This window comes from Panthera tigris, chromosome X (genome assembly GCF_018350195.1).
Source record: "Panthera tigris isolate Pti1 chromosome X, P.tigris_Pti1_mat1.1, whole genome shotgun sequence".
Lineage (NCBI taxonomy): Eukaryota > Metazoa > Chordata > Mammalia > Carnivora > Felidae > Panthera > Panthera tigris.
The window spans coordinates 40,738,920-40,755,525 of record NC_056677.1 but is presented as its reverse complement, the minus strand read 5'-3'; the positions used below and the strand labels follow the sequence as shown (position 1 = coordinate 40,755,525).

Here is a 16,606-nt window from a genome sequence, read left to right as displayed (position 1 = left end):
GTGCTAACAATGGATAAACGTGATTCAAGCAAAAATGCAATCAAATGTATGCTTTACCGTATCTCCTACGGAGACTTAAATAAAACCACCCACAGAGTTCCAAAGGACCATTTGGACCTAAACACCGCTCAGGCTGAAGACTGGTCAAAGAGCTGTGCGTAAGCACAAAGTGAGTTTCCTTTCAGCCTAGCATTTCCCAGCACTGCCGGCACGGTACGGTACGGTACGGCATACCATCACTTTACCACTATTATTACGTGTACTTCCAAGTTTTGTTTGTTTGTTTGTTTGCTTGCCTTTGCTTAATTGAATTTTATTTTTCGAGACCTGCATGACAACTTCAGAACTCGCTAAAGGTAGTGAGATAGCTGAGAACTGCTTAGGGGAAGTTCTGCCCTAGGCCTTTCGTTCTCCTTCCGGCAGGAAATGACAAGTCTGGCATCAAGGCTCACCGGACACACCGACCTGTCGGGTGCAGCGGTGCTGCCTAATGCTGAAGTTACAACTTCTGTCCACCCAGCAGAGACGGCAGAAGTGCTGCTGCCCCTGGCCCTGCCCACTGATCAGAGTGTTTTTCAGGGCTGAGCCAGGAACCAGCTTCAGAATCCTCAACCAGGAGTCCAATTAGCCATGATCACTCTCACAATCAGAACTGGAAAACAATCTTATAAAACCTACATGCCATCCCTGACCTGTGCTATTCACAATGAACAAGGAAAGAAAAGGTCAGATTTAAATGTTATTGCTCTATTTCAGTATATTTATGCATTTCAAGAAATGCCTCATTAAGGTAAGATCAAAGAGAAAAATAAATGAAAAGGCCAGAAAAGAAAAGAAGCCACAAGATGAAAGCAAGTTAAATGGTCCTGACAACTTAAAAAAAACCACGAGTCAAGTCAAGGAATAACTTAGTTGTAAGAAAAGAACTTACCCATTTCTGCGAGGTCTTCATTGAGTTCTTGGAGCCAGAAGATGTCCATGTCGTCTAGGTCATAGCGACACACAGATGCTGCCAACTCCATGATGTTGATGTAGCCAGGTTCTGTGCTTTCCGAGCTGGAGCAGCGGATATACTTCCGGGGCCGCATAAACAGAACATCCTTTACTTTCTCAGCCACAACCCTAGACAAGTGAAAGAAAGATACTGATAACAGTCGACAAATGACAGATTCTAGGGACTGACTGGGTGGGACCAACGGCACTCAGGCCATATGGTGGAGCTGAATGTTCTCCCTTGCCTCCATAGGGGGAGATCCCTTGCTCTGCCAACTGAGAGGTACGACAGATCCCTTTCTAGAAAGTAAATGGTTCTACAGATTCAGTTTTGTCATCTGCCGTGAACATTCTGACTGCTAATGAGATATTTCAGTTACACTTATCTCTCCTGGGTCTCTATTATCATTCATTCTAATAATGTTGCATTGTGTGTTCTTGGTGCAATAGCTACCACGTTTGTTTAGAAGGGGGAACTGAGGAAGAGGTGATACCTGCACAAAGGCACAGCAGATTCCATACCAAAGATAGATATATTTCAGCCAAAGTCATGATTTTCTGCCATGGAGGCAATACTGGATGGTGGTAAAGAGCACAGAGTATAGACTGGGGCGCCTGGGTGGCTCAGTTGGTTAAGCGTCTAACTCTTGATTTGGCTACTAGCACAGAGCCTGCTTGGGATTCTCTCACCCTTTCTCTCTGCCCCTTCCCAACTTAAAAAAAAAAAAGTACAGGCTATAGACTCACAAGCCTGGTTTTTCTGCCATTTACATACATAGTCATCTTGGGGAACTACTTTCTTTTTTTTAAATTTTATTTATTTTGAGAGGGAGAGGGAGGGAGAGAGAGAGAGAGAGAGAGCGAGAGCGCGAGCACGAACAGGGTTGGAGCAGAGAGAGAATCTTAAGCAGGCCCCACACAGTGCAGAACCCGTTGTGGGGCCTGGACTCAGCAACCCTGAGATTATGACCAGAGCCAAAATCAAGAGTTGGCCGCTTAACCGACTGAGCCACCCAGGCACCCTGGGAACTACTTAGTTTCTATAAGGTTTGGTTTTCTTAGCTAAAAAGTAGGGACAGTAGTCATAAATTATGATAAAATAGTATTAAACTTGCAGGGCTATTATGATATGTGAAATAAATATATAAAGTGCTTAGCATAGTATATAGTAAAAAAAAGATGTTTAATAATGTTATTGTTACTATATTTCTCGTTATTTTCACTATTTATGTAAATGAGGTGAAGCCTAAAGGCCATGGACTTACATAAACTTCAGGCATTTCCTAGCCATAAATGATAGTGACCATAAGTCTGGGCCAGGGTAACATGACAGGATGAAAGATTCCTGTTCCTCTATCAACTTCTCCAGCAAGCCTGAGCAAACCTGTATTTCCTCTCACCCCTCCTGACACTTAGGAGCCCAAGCCAAGGAAACCAAGCAAAGAAATAGAAGTTTCTCACCAATGACGTATTCTACAATCAATGTTTTAGATACTGCATGAAGCATCAGAATACAAACAAGAGGAAATCTGGATTCTTATTCTCTCGCAATTTTAGTTTATTTTTATTTTTTTAAGTAGGCTCGATGCCCAGTGTGGGCTTGAACTCAAGATGCTGAGATTGCTGAGATCAAGACCTGAGCTGAGATCAATAGTCAGACACTTAACAGACTAAGCCACCTAGGCACTCTTCCCTGGCAATTAAAAAAATTTTTTTAAATTTTTATTTATTTTTGAGAGAAGGAGAGACAGAGTGCGAGTGGGGGAGGAACAGAGAAGAGAGGGAGACACAGAATCCAAAGGAGACTCCAGGCTCCGAGCTGTCAGCACAGAGCCCAATGCGGGGCTTGAACTCACGAACCACGAGATCATGACCCGAGCTGAAGTCAGATGCTTAACCAACTGAGCCACCCAGGTGCCCCTAAAAAAATTTTTTTAATGTTTATTTATTGTTGGGGGGGGGGAGGGAGACAGGGAGGGAGGGGGAGAGAGAGAGAGAGGCAGGCAGGCAGGCAGGCAGAGAGAGACTGAGACACAGAATCTGAAGCAGGCTCCAGGCTGTCAGCACAGAGCCTGATGCAGGGCTTGAACCCATGAGCCGTGAGATCATGACCTGAGCTGAAGTCATTTAACTGACTGAGCCACCCAGGCACCCCATTCCCTGGAAATTTTAAAGAACACAGTGGACCCTCTAAAAAAGAGAGAAAGAAGTATGTACATATATCATAAAATGAAAACTGTTTCTCTGGAAGGCTTGTGGAGCCAGTTTCTTTACTCAAGAGTCACTATATATGTAGAAGGATTCATAAACATAAACGTATTTGTATAAAGACATGTAAGTATACATAGGCATAGTCCACCTTGTAAATATACAGTAAATATTTCTTCCTAAGCATTCTTCTACAAGGTTATGATTCCACATAATGTATGTTGAATAAAGTTAATAACTATATGCTTTTGCACATTTTAACTTTCCTACCATATGGAGTTTTTAAAGCCAAAGGCGACAAATATTTGAGGAAAAAAGCAGAACCCTAAAATATTTATTGAAGCTAAAAACTTGGGAACTGCTGACAGAGGCCTGCTTCCAACTGAAATGAACCCAACTGAAAAGGACAGGACATGCATATGAATTCTCCCAAGACAATGAGATTAAATATGCTATGCTTATTTGGTGCATGGCCTATGAGGTAATTATAGAATATCTAATTTTTTTCAAGATTCATCTTGTTCTAAAAGAAAGAATATTTTGCTAACTATTCATATTGATTGCCTCAAATTCTATGTGGAACAAGGTAGACTATAAATGTTCTTGACTTAAACTAACATGTTTATTAAGCTTCTGGAAGAAACCTCAGACTATGACTACACACACACACACACACACTATATATATATCTATATCTATAGATATATATATATGTATATATCTTATACATATATACATACATACACACACACACACACACACACACACACACATATATATATATATATGTTTTTAAGTGTTTATTTTTATTTTTGAGAGACAGACTGCAAGGAGGGGAGGAGGAGAGAGAGAGGGAGACACAGAATCCAAAGCAGGCTCCAAGCTCCGAGCTGTCAGCACGGAGCCCGATGCGGGGCTTGAACCCATGAACCATGAGATCATGACCTGAGCCGAAGTCAGACGCTCAACTGACTGAGCCACCCAGGCGCCCCACACATATATATATTTTAAAGTTTATTATAAGTAATCTCTACACCCAATGTGGGGCCTGAACTCATGAACATGAGATCAAGAGCTGCATGCTTCTTTGACTGAGCCAGCCAGGTGCTCTGAAGGCAAATATATTTTATTCGTTATTTATTTAAAGAAATTGGATGTTCTTTCGGCTCAGGTCATGACCTCACGGTTCGTGGGATCAAGCCCTGTGTTGAGTTCTGTGCTGACAGTGTGGAGCCTGCTTGGGATTCTTTCTCTCCCTCTCTCTCTCTCTGCCCCTCCCCCACTCACGCTCTCTCTCCCTCCCTCTCTCACGCTCTCTCTCCCTCCCTCTCTCTGTCTCTCTCAATAAATAAATAAGTGAAACTTAAAAAAAAAAAGCCATCAGCCATAAAGGAAGAGATTAAAAAACGTGTTTATCACCAATATATAATAAACTCTTACAAATCAATTAGAAAAAGACAGACAAGTAGACAAGAAACTTGAATAGATACTTCAAAAATAAGGCTATCCACATGGCAAGAAAACTTCTTAATGGTTCTCAACCTCATTAGTTATCAGAGAAATGTAGATCGAAATCATAATTACTATTACCTACCAGAATGGCTAAACTTGGAAAGACTGACCAAAAACTGACATTACTTAAGTGTTTGTAAGGAAGCAGAGCAAACAGACCTCTCCTACACTGCCGGTGGGCGTGTGAATTAGTACAACCACTTTGGCAAACTACTCAGCAGCAGATATCCTAGCTGAACTTCATACCCTAGGACCTAGTAAACTCACTCTGAGGAATATACTTAACAAAAAAGTAGACATATGTATGTCAAAGGAAGAAAGATGTCTATATTAGCTGAAAACTGGAAGTGATACAAATACCTATCAAGATCAGAATGGATAAATAAAATGTGGAATATTGACAAAATGGACTATGACACAGAAGTGAAGCTTAATAAACTAGTACATGCAACAGCATGGATAAATCTCACAACTGTTATGATGAACAGAACAATCTAGCCTCAATATCAAGTTCAAAAACTGTCACCTATGGAGAGGGAGGTCAGTTACTGGGCATGAGCAGGAGGGCTTCTGGGGTGTTGGTCACATTCTATTTTTCGATCTGAGTGGCAGTTAAACAAGTGTACTTCATTCATGAAAGTTCACTGAGTTATACAGTTATGCTCTGGTCACTTCTCTATGTGTATATTATACTTCCATGCAAGATTTATAATGATAATGATGACAATGACGTTATGTCACTCATCTTTTCATATGTAACTTGAACTAAAGGTCTGAATCTAAGGACCGAATCTATGGCAGTGAACATACTATAGACTGAAACGGTAATACTAAAGGCAAGGAAATGCACGGGTAAAGGTGAAGTTAATTCAAATCTCACATGGAGAAATTTGTGTAGAGGGGAAGGTCTATGAGAATTAGTGAAAAATACTACTTTGGGATTTTTAAAATGCAGCTTTAACATCTTCAAGTACATACCACATGGCTGCAGCTGGGGAAAATTCCAGGATTATCCCTGGGTCATTTTCTTCTCTGGGCAATATATCCTAGGTATAGAGACATTCTTTGAATGTCACCAGAACAACTGATCAAATCAGCAAAAGCTCATAAGCCCAGAGGTATGAGCAATTTTGCCAGGATGATGTTAAGTAAGGGCAGTTTTTGATTTAGATGCTCAAATGTAAATGAATGTTGTAATAACTTCGTGGGTGACTGACCTTTGGTGAAAGGACCCACAGCCACACCTGCTTAGCTCCATAGAAAAAAGGCCTACCCACCGGCTCCTCAGGGTAGGCCAGGTTCACAGCATGTGAACACTGCTGTTTGACACTGAGGCAACAAAAGAAAGCTGCAACTACTCTAACCTGACTGACGGCCTCCCCTATATATTATGCACAGTGAATCCTTAGTGTGTCTTTGGTTGATCTAAATATTTGGCAGGTAGAGACTATGCTTCATTTCCCGGAGTGGATTAGGATCATTTGTGAACAGCACAGAAATTGCACAACACTTTATCATTATGGATTTTTTAAAGGCTTGAAATAAATGTCTTAAAAGCTACCTAAATAGGAGCCCCTTTATATTACTATCTCTAGTAGTTCCCCAAATTTCTCCTTGTTAATCTGGCCACTCTGGGTCGACTGCCTCTCTATCAAACTCCATGCCTCATCTATGAAACAAAGGACAATTATAACCTCTGTGACAGCTGGTATTTTCAAAATCGCACATGCTCTTTTACAATGTGACTTTGCTACTCCCCCATCAAGTGGTGAAGTCTATTTCTCCTCTTCTTCAATCAGGGAGGGCTTACGACTGTTTCCACCAACAGAATATGGCAGAAGTGATGCTATGAGAAGTGCAAGGCCGGGTCTTAAAAGGGAATACACCTTTCACCTTATTGGCCGGAACACGCGCAGGTGCCTGAGGCCTGTAAGAAGTCTGCCTGTGCTGAGACTGTTGTGCTGTGAGGAAACCAAAATGCATGGAGAAGCCATGTACGGTCTACGTCATCCCAGCCCAGGTGACAGACATGTTAGTGAATAAGCCTTCAGATGATTATAGCCCCCAGCTGCTGAGTCACCCCCAAATTTCAAGTCTTGCTGGATGAGGCCGTAGATATCACGGAGCAGAGACAAGCCATCTCCACTCTGCCCATCCGATTTCCTGACCCACAGAATCCATGAGTGTAACATAGCTGCTTGAAGCCGCTAAGTCTGGGGGCAACAGTAAGTGGGAAAGCCACCGGAGGGCTGCTTTAAACGTTAAGATGTGTGTATGAAGGCGCTGTCTACATTGTGCTTCTGACGGAGTCTCATAATTGAAAGCAAGAGTGGCAGACTGGTGCCGCATGAAACGGAACAGGAAAGGAAGTGTGGGGAGAGTGGGGCAAGGAGAACAGGGGAGGTGAGAGAGGCAGGATGATGAAATGGAGCAGTGGAGCGGGAGGCAGGCTTGGGCTCCCATTTATCATCAGGGCCATTCTTCCTTTGACTCACTATATGGAATCTGAGTATCTTTTGAAAGTAGGGTCAAGAAGATCTCCTTTAATACTGAGTCTGGGGTATGAGGCAAAGAAGAATCAAAGACAGCTCCAAGAATTTTGGCTAGAAAGACTGAAAAGACACAGCACAAAGAATGGATCCGCCATCAGTTAAACACAGGAAACTACAGGTGGAGCTAGTTTGGGAAGAAGATCAATAGTTCAGTTTGGGACATGTGAAGTCTCAGATGCCTACTGGACATCCAAATGGAGATGCTGAATTGGTGGTTATATATTTGAGCCTGGAATTTAGTGAAGAAAGTGCTGCTCTCCATAGTCCAGTTAGTTCAATGTTTACATTCCAAAAAGAAATAGGGGCCTGTCTGAATATCTATCCAAAATATCTAAAAGAGGAATATCTGAATATCCCTCTTTAAGTATCATTAGTGATTGATGATAAACTGTTAAGTGAAAAAAGCAAGTTCCAGAACATTCCCATATATATATATATATATATATATATATATATATATATACACACACACACACATACACACACACACAAGCGTGTGTATAAGCATATATACAATGCAGTTGATGTTTTGTATTCTGATTCATTTTTGTTTTCACAATAAGTCAGTAATTCATCTATAATTAAAAGCATACATACACACACACACACACACACACACACACACACACACACACACAGTAAATACATCAACCACTTGCGTGTCATAGAAATTATAATGCATGCTTCCTTTCAACCAAACATGAAGCACTGTTTTCCTTCCATTGTAACCTTGTGGCAACAGAAACTATTTAAATATACAAATGAAAACCTAAAACAAAAAAAATGATCTGAAGCTTGTTTATTGTTGACTAGCATAAAAAAATATCCATGGTCTACCTAAAAACATGTAATGAAGTTAACACCAACTTCATTTGTTGAACTTGCTTTCAGAAAGTTCCTTGTGGTAGTCAACAGACTTATCTCAACAGCTGTAACTTACAGTGCAAGCTGGCTCTGTGATTGTCTGCACCTCTCCCCTCAACTGCCACACACCCTACACTACGCTAAAGAAACAACTGCAGAAAGGACAGTGCAACAGAGGGAAAAAACTGGCTTGAAAACCAGAACAAAGATTCTGAAATATGCTTCACTTACTCTGCTGTATCACTTTCCCCTCCTTTTCAGTTATGACAGCCCCAAGGATCAGGTCAATTAACTTCTATATATCCAAAATTACTTAAGTCCATTAGGAAATAAAATTCTGAAGCATTCTGACAATCTTGTGGATTAGGTAATAAATAAAAAGCAAGTGTTTAGCTTATTAGTATTTAAGTTTCTCTAGCCGACTGATTAATCTGTCTGCAGGCAATTAGGCAAGCATTAAAAATATTACTATTTTTAGTAATACAAACATTAAACACACAACATTAAAAATATTACTATTGTGACAGATTGAAGAGGGTCACATATCATCTGATATTCCTTCTGTCGAGAGGTAGGGTCTATTTCTCTCCCCTTCAGTTCGGGAGCTCTCTGTGACCTGCTCTAATAACATATGGTGGAAGTGGGGTGCCTGGCTGGTTCAGTCGGTGCAGAGCAAGGCTCCTGATCTCAGGGTCGTGAGTTCAAGCCCGCGCTGGGCATGGAGCCTACTTAAAATAAAAATCAGAATAAATTAAAAAAAAACAAAACTATGGTGGAAATAATACTATGCGAGTTTCTGAGCCCAGGTCTTGAGACTAGCAGCTTCCACTTGTTATCTCTTGGAATACTCACTCTTGGAGCCCAGAGGTGCTATGTAAGAAGTCAAATTATGCTGTTGAGAGATCATGTGGAAAGGTCCTAAGACTATATGGGAATTTGGGCAGTGCAGGTCACAGCATCAACTACAGGGTTACATTGGTGAATAGTATAAGTAAGGTCCCTGCGCTCACGGAGCTTTGAGTTTCTAATGTCACTATCAAAGAGTAGCAGAGAAATGCTAGGTGCTCACCAAACTGTTTCGTTTTCCATCTAGGCACACAGCAAGACTGCACCCTCCAGCCTTCTCTGCAGTCAGGTGGGCCAAGTGAGTGAGCTCTGGCCAATGGAATATAGGTGGATAAGCCACTTCAAATCCTAGCACCCCCAAAATCTACCTGTATAACCCTCCACATTGTCTTTTCTTTTCCTGCAGACTGGATTTAGAATTTTGTGGGGAAAGATGGGAGTAGAAATGGACCTAGCCAACAGAGAAGCCACTCATAAAAAAGCCTGAGTCCCTGAAGGACTACATGGGGCAGAGGTGACTCACATCCCAACCTACATTGGATGGAGATAAGTGCAATACATAAAACCTTCACTGTGTTAATATGCTGAGACTTTGGGGGAGGGGGATGTCTGTTATAGTAAATGGCCTATCTGGACTAATACAAAGAAGAACCTGTAAAGAGTTACTTCCCAATATTTTCATGTATGTTTTAACTTAAATAACTAGAGTAGTCCCCCTTTGTCTGTGGTTTCCCTTTCCACGGTTTCAGTCACCCACAGTCAACCGTGGTCTGGAGGCATATGATCCTCCTTCTGATGTTATCATCAGAAGGTCAATAGTAGCCTAATGCTATGTCACGATGCCCATGTCATTCACCTCATTTCATCTCATCAAGTAGGCATTTTATCATCTCACATCATCATGAGAAGGGTGAGATATTTTGAGAGAAGACAGCACATTCACATAACTTGTATTATAGTATGTTGTTGTAATTGTTACATTTTATTAGTTATCTTAATCGTTTACTGTACCTAGTTTAGAAATTAAACTTTATCATAGGTGTGTATGTATAGGAAAAAACATAGCATACATAGGGTTTGGCACTATCCAGTTTCAGGCAACCAGTAGGGGTCTTGGAATGTATCCCCAGTGAATGGGGGGTGGGGGACTACTGTATTGTATTGCATTAGATTCATTCTTAAATTTCTCTAACAAATTTATGTTTTAGAATATTTTCTCTAGAGAAGTGAGATTTCTACCAGTGGAAAATAAAGTCACTAACCGATTAGGTTTTCATTTTACTAAAACCAACATGGATGAGCTGATCCAAAATAATGTATTAGAAGAGTTTTGCTTTTACATTCTGATATTACTTATATCCTATTGTGAACTGCTAGAGTCTTTATTAAAAACCTTTAGCAGAGAATTAAGGAATGTCATCATGCTCTTGATGCACACTGATTTACGATTTTTTAAATTTTGGAAGGTGGGAAGAATGTTTACAATTAAACAATTAACATTTCTTCTTTATATGAAAGTAATACGTGATCACTGAAGATACTGGTTTTCAATTTAAAAGCAATCATTCTAAGGTCTCATTATAAAGCATTTACATTTGTTTAGATTTGGCAGTTATATTAGAGGAAAACACTTTTATTTGTGGCTTTTGAGAGCAAAGCTACTATCTTCTTTTTTTAAAGTAGGCTCCATGCCCAGTGTGGCACCCAACGCAGGGTTCGAACTCACGACCCTGTGATCAAGACCTGAGCGGAGATCAAGAGTTGGACACAACCGACTGGGCCATCCAGGTGCCCCATAAAGCTACCATCTTTTAATTAAAAAACTGTTCAAGTATTCTCTCAATTGTGTAAATAACTCAACTGTTACCATGCACATCCTTAACTTGTAGGAGGTTTGTAATCTATGAAAACAACAATACTGAAGACATATAAAAAGAAACACTAATGCAAAAAGTTAGAAAATTAGCCAATAAAAAGGAACACAAATACTGTTCTGTCTTACAGTGTGGGGGAAAAAAAGTAACATAGTTGGACAGAGTGAAGTATAAATAGAGAAATCAGCATCTCAAGTCAAAGTAGGAAAACATTTTTTAAAGTCACCTTGGTAGATTTGTGAAAGAAGGGATTTGTAAAAACAGGACTGGGATTACTTGGCAATTCAAGAACTGTGTTTTCTTCCACAGTGGCATGGCACCGAGGTGGCGGGGGGGGGGGCCTGGGGTCTCGCGCCTATCACTTTCTAAAAGGAGGCTGGCTCAACGAATGAGCAGGGACACACGGACGTCCACATGTGACAGAATGAAGCTGGGCCTTAACACTCCACAACATATACAAAAGTTAACTCAAATGGATCGAAGACGCAAGTGTGAGATGAAACTATAAGATTCTTGGGAGAAAACAGGTGCAGAACTTCAAAATCTTGGTTTAGGCAATGATTCCTTAGATATGACACCAAAAGGGGAAGCAACCAACGCAAAAAACAAACTAAACTTCATCAAAACTAAAAACTTTTGTGCTTCAAAGGACACTACCAAGGAAGTGAAAAGACAACTCATAGAATGAGAGAAATTATTTGTAAATCATGTGTCTGATAAGAGACTTATATCCAGAATATGTAAGGAACTTTTAGAACTCAGTAACAAAACAAACAGCCCAATTTTTAAAATGGAGAAAAGATCTGAATAATTTCTCCAAAGAAAAAATATATACGAGGTATGTATGAATGTAGTATATAAAAATGGGACATTCCAAAACCGCTGGTCAGGGGACTCTGTTGCCTTGTTCACCAACGGGTCAGATTTTTAGCAGCTGAGGGCATCTATTCCAAAGTGAATGTGATGAAACATAAAGAAGTAAAGACGAGGTGATTCACTTTGGCTGTCTGAACAGCAGTGTTTCATAGGAAGAGAAAAAAAAAATCACACAAAGGCTTCTTTTTGTAATAAAGTAGAAAAGCTCTCTTTCAAAAAGAATATACACATGGCTAATAAGCACATGAAGAAAAGATGCTCAACATCATTAGCCATTAGGCAAATGCAACTTAACACTATGGAGAGATCTGCTTTATATCCACCAGGATGGCTATAATCAAAACGACAGGCAATAACAAGTGTTGGTAAAGGCACGGAGAAAATGAAACCCTCATATATTGCTGGTAGGAATAGAAGATACAGATGCTCTGGAAAACAGTCTGACAGTTCCTCAAAATGTTAAAGACACAGTTACCACAGGACTCAGTAATTCTACTCCTAGGTACATGCCCACGAGAAATGAAAACTAAGTCCACTCAAAAACTTGTACAAGAATGCTCACAGCAGCATTATTTATAATAGTTAAAACATGGAAACAATCCAAACATCCATCGACTGATGAACAAACTAACAAATATGGTATATCCATACAATGGAATATTATTTGGCCATAATAAGTTAACGAAATACTGATATGTACGACTACGTGGATAAACCTTGAAAATGTTATGCTGCATTAAAGAAGTCAGACTCAGAGGCTACACACTGTATGATTCCATTTATATGAAATGTCCAGAAAAGGCAAATCCATAGAGACAGAAAGTAGGTTAGTGGTTGTTATAGACTGAATTGTGTTCTCCCAAAATTTTAATGTTGAAGCTCTAACTCCCAGTGTGACTATAGTTGAAGATGGGGCCTATCAAGAGATAACAAAGGTTAAGTGAGGTCATAAAGTGGGGACCTAATCTTGATAGGGTTGGTGGGTCCTTGTAAGAAGAAAAAGAGATGCCAGATCTTGACTTCTCTTTCTGTCTCTCCCCCACCCTCTGTGCACACAGAGGAAAGGCCACGTGAGAATCTTTAAAAAAAAAAAAAAAAAAAGGCAAGCTGCACATTTATAAAAATACATGATGGTCATGTGACAAACCTGAAACTAGACTTGACTGAAGAACTTAGTGAAATCCCCCACCTCCCAATTTCCTATTTAAAAAATGTTTTAAGTTTATTTATTTTGAGAGAGAGAGAGAGAGAGAGAGCGCGCAAGCGAGAGAGAGCGAGCGCCAGCATGAGAGGGCTAGGGGCAGAGAAAGAGGGAGACAGAATTCCAAGCAGACTCCTTGCTGACACAGCACAGAGCCCAATGCGGGGCTTGAACTCATGAACCATTACATCATGACCTGAACTGAAAGAGTCAGGTGCTTAACTGACTGAGCCACCCAGGTACCCACCCACCCCAATTTCCTAGTTTGATCTATTAAAGTTTACTTGTTAGTTGTAGGTTTCCTTACAATAAACTCTTTCCATCAAGTGCTTGAGAAAGTGAAAAAATCTTTTCACTTTTAGTAAAGGAAATACAAGTGGTTAAAAGGGAAGGTTTATTATTAGCCCTTCCTACTTACTGTTATTCCCTGATCTTCTTTGTTTTCATGCCCTTCCCTTCCTAGTGTCATCTTTGCTTTTCTTACTTGTAATGTATTTTGGTTCTTCACTAATTTTCTTTCCTAACATCCACTCATTTTCCTCTTTGCTTTTGTCCTAGTCTCCTCACATCAATAAGTGTGCGTTGAAAACCTCCTATTTGACAACAGGAGCTCTGCTTTTAGGTAGCTTATAGTCACATCTTGTTGTCTTTCTTTTCTCATCACGCATTTCTGTGCCTTCCTGTGCCCACTATCACATTTTCTTACCCATTTTTATGCTCCTCTATTTGTGATGACTGTTCATGTGTATATAGGCTTCCCAGTGTTACTGCTATGGTATATGAAAATACGGACAAGAAGGACATGAAAATGTCTGACTCTTGTGTTCACTCATGATGCTGCACTGATTTTGAGGAGACAGGAGATGGCGTTGATGACGACGGAGCTAGTGAGGCTCAGGAAATGTGCTGGGCCAGACTGTGGAGCTTTCTCTCCATGGGTGGAGTGGCCTGAGCTCGGGCTTCTAGAAGCGATCTGACAAGTGTTTCCGGGGCATGACGAGGGCCTAAAAACCTGAGGCGAGGGGCACAGAATTCAAGGATGTAACTGCTGCCCTTTAGGAACCTAACATGTGCCAGAAAAAGAGAAGATGTACAATAAGGTAATTCTCATAGTGAGCAGCGGGTCCCACCAGTCCCCTTATCTGGTGCTATTCCTTCCATTCCTTCCTTCTTTTCTGCACTCAAAACTCATACCAAGCATTTTATTTCATGCCAGTCTTTGCGCAAAGCACTGGGAAACACAAAGACCAATATGAAAAAATGGCTTCCAAACCAGTCATTACTCTCTTTAAAAAAAAAAAATTTTAATGTTTGTTTGTGTGAGAGAGACAGACCTCGAGAGAGAGATCGATCAGGAGCGGGGGAGGGGCAGAGAGAGAGGGAGACACAGAATCCGAAGCAGGCTCCGGGCTCTGAGCTGTCAGCACAGAGCCCAACACAGGGTTCAAACTCACAAACCGTGAGATCATGACCTGAGCCAAAGTGGAACACATTACTGACTTGGCCACCTAGGCACCCCAGTCATCGCTCTTGAGGAGCTGAACTTATTCCTTTTTCTGGCAGAAAAGTCCTCTCCTACTTAAACGTTCTTCTCAAGTCTTTGTAAATGAAGGTTATGTGCTTATAGTCAACCCGATATTCCAGTTTCATCCCCTTTCATTTGGGTTTATGCATTTCACAGACTGTATGTTTTGGCCTTCTATTTACAGATGCTATCACGACAAGGCCCCTATTAAAATGAAGCAACTTCTAATGGGATTATATATTAATAGGTTTCTTACAAGGTTATGTCATTAATGTTGTTTCTCTTCAAAGACTAGTAAATGCTAGTAGACTTGGAAATCCTAGTCTCTAAAACCTTATCACAAGTTGAGATTGGACTTCAAGATAGTTTAAAATTTTTTTTTTTTTTTCAACGTTTTTAATTTATTTTTGGGACAGAGAGAGACAGAGCATGAACGGGGGAGGGGCAGAGAGAGAGGGAGACACAGAATCGGAAACAGGCTCCAGGCTCCGAGCCATCAGCCCAGAGCCTGACGCGGGGCTCGAACTCACAGACCGCGAGATCGTGACCTGGCTGAAGTCGGACGCTTAACCGACTGCGCCACCCAGGCGCCCCTTCAAGATAGTTTAACCCTGCGAATGGGCACATATTATATCCCTAAATAAACGAGCTTGACTCTAACTGCTGGCCTACCCTAGCCTCAGACCATCTGCCACTGGTGGCAGTATATGACTTTGTATTATAAATGTATCATTACCCATTCAAAGTCTCTCCCCAGCCAGCGCACAGATAACCGTAAGATCATTCATTCCTTAAGTCAAAGCAAGTACCTGACAGAAGGCTGTGGAATATTGTCTGGACTGGCTGGTACCTGGACTCCCTTTTCCCATTCTTCCTTCCATGTATCCGCAAAGAGGTAATAGCTGTCAGGACTAATATGATGAGAATCTGGAAGTTTCATGGCACTGATGAGGTCCTTCCGGAATACCTGAGAAGACATTGTACACATCTTGAGAAGACCATCACTATGAAACTAAAACCATTTAATGTTCTCCTTTTAAAAAGACTATCCTCACCCACTCTACACTTCAACAAGAGAACCTTCAACTTCCTCAATGGCCAGATCAACTTTTATTTGGAAAGTGTTTGAGGTACCGACAGGGAAGCCAGTTTGTTCTGAATTTAATAAAGAGTAAAGAAATTCTTCTCGGAGTGCCTGGGCGGCTCAGTCGGTTGAGTGTCCAACTCTTGATTTTGGCTCAGGTTATGATCACACCATTTGTGAGATCGAACCCCACATCGGGCTCTGCACTGACAGCATGGAGCGTGTTTGGGATTCTCTCTCTCTCCCCCTCCCCTGCTCGCTTTTTCTTTCTCTCTCTGTCTCTCAAAATAAGTAAATAAACTTAAAAAAATTCTTCTCAAATTATTTCCGAGGGCTCTTTGAATTTAAATCAACAATACAGGTTACTCTAAAACTGTATGAAACAAACAACCTTTAACGCTCTCAAATTAAGCAATAAGTATCCTTTGATAACTTATAGTTATTTATTTAGCCATCACTTTATTTTTTAATTACTTACTCAGACACACAGAAAAGTTACAGAAATAGCACAGAGCTCCCCTTCATACGGTTTCTTCTAATGTTAATATCTAACATAACCAAAGTACAATTAGCTAAACCAGAAAATTAATATTGCTGTAATACTATTAATTAAGCTACAGACCTTATTAAAATGTTACTGATTTTCCCATTAATGTTCTTCTGTTCCAGAATTCAATCCAGAATCCCACATTGCAATTAGTTGTCATGGCTCCTGAGTATTCTCCAGTATGTGAGGCTTTTTTAGTCTTTCCTGGTCTTTCAAGACCCTGACACTTTTGAAGAGTACTAGTCACGTATTTTAGAGAATATCCCCACAATTTGGGTTTGAATGATGTTTTCTCAGGATTAAAGCTATTCGCTTTTGGCAAGAACACCACAGAAATGATGCTGTGCCTTTCTTGTTCCATTTTATCAGCAATGCATAATGCCAATGTCCTGTCAGTGGTGATATTAAACTTGATCGCTTGGTTAATGTAGTGTCTTGCTGGTTTTCTCCACTGTTAGGTTACTGTATTTCCCTTTGTAATTTATAAATATCCTAGAGGAGATACTTTGAGATTATAAAAATAT

General features: G+C 40.6%; 1 protein-coding gene across 7 annotated transcripts in view; it reads right to left on the bottom strand.

Moving 5' to 3' along the window:
- The window catches only part of JADE3 (jade family PHD finger 3), a 134,303-nt gene that overhangs the window by 30,224 nt on the left and 87,473 nt on the right, over positions 1-16,606 (bottom strand). For all 7 annotated transcript variants that reach the window (XR_006213406.1, XM_042974266.1, XM_042974268.1 and 4 more), the window contains 2 exons: positions 15,261-15,418; positions 932-1,122 (listed from right to left, as the gene is read on the bottom strand). Coding sequence is in view for 6 of the 7 variants with exons in the window: in XM_042974266.1 (XP_042830200.1) it covers positions 932-1,122; positions 15,261-15,418 (349 nt within the window). In the remaining variant the exon portion in view is untranslated. The remainder of the gene's footprint in view (positions 1-931; positions 1,123-15,260; positions 15,419-16,606) is intronic.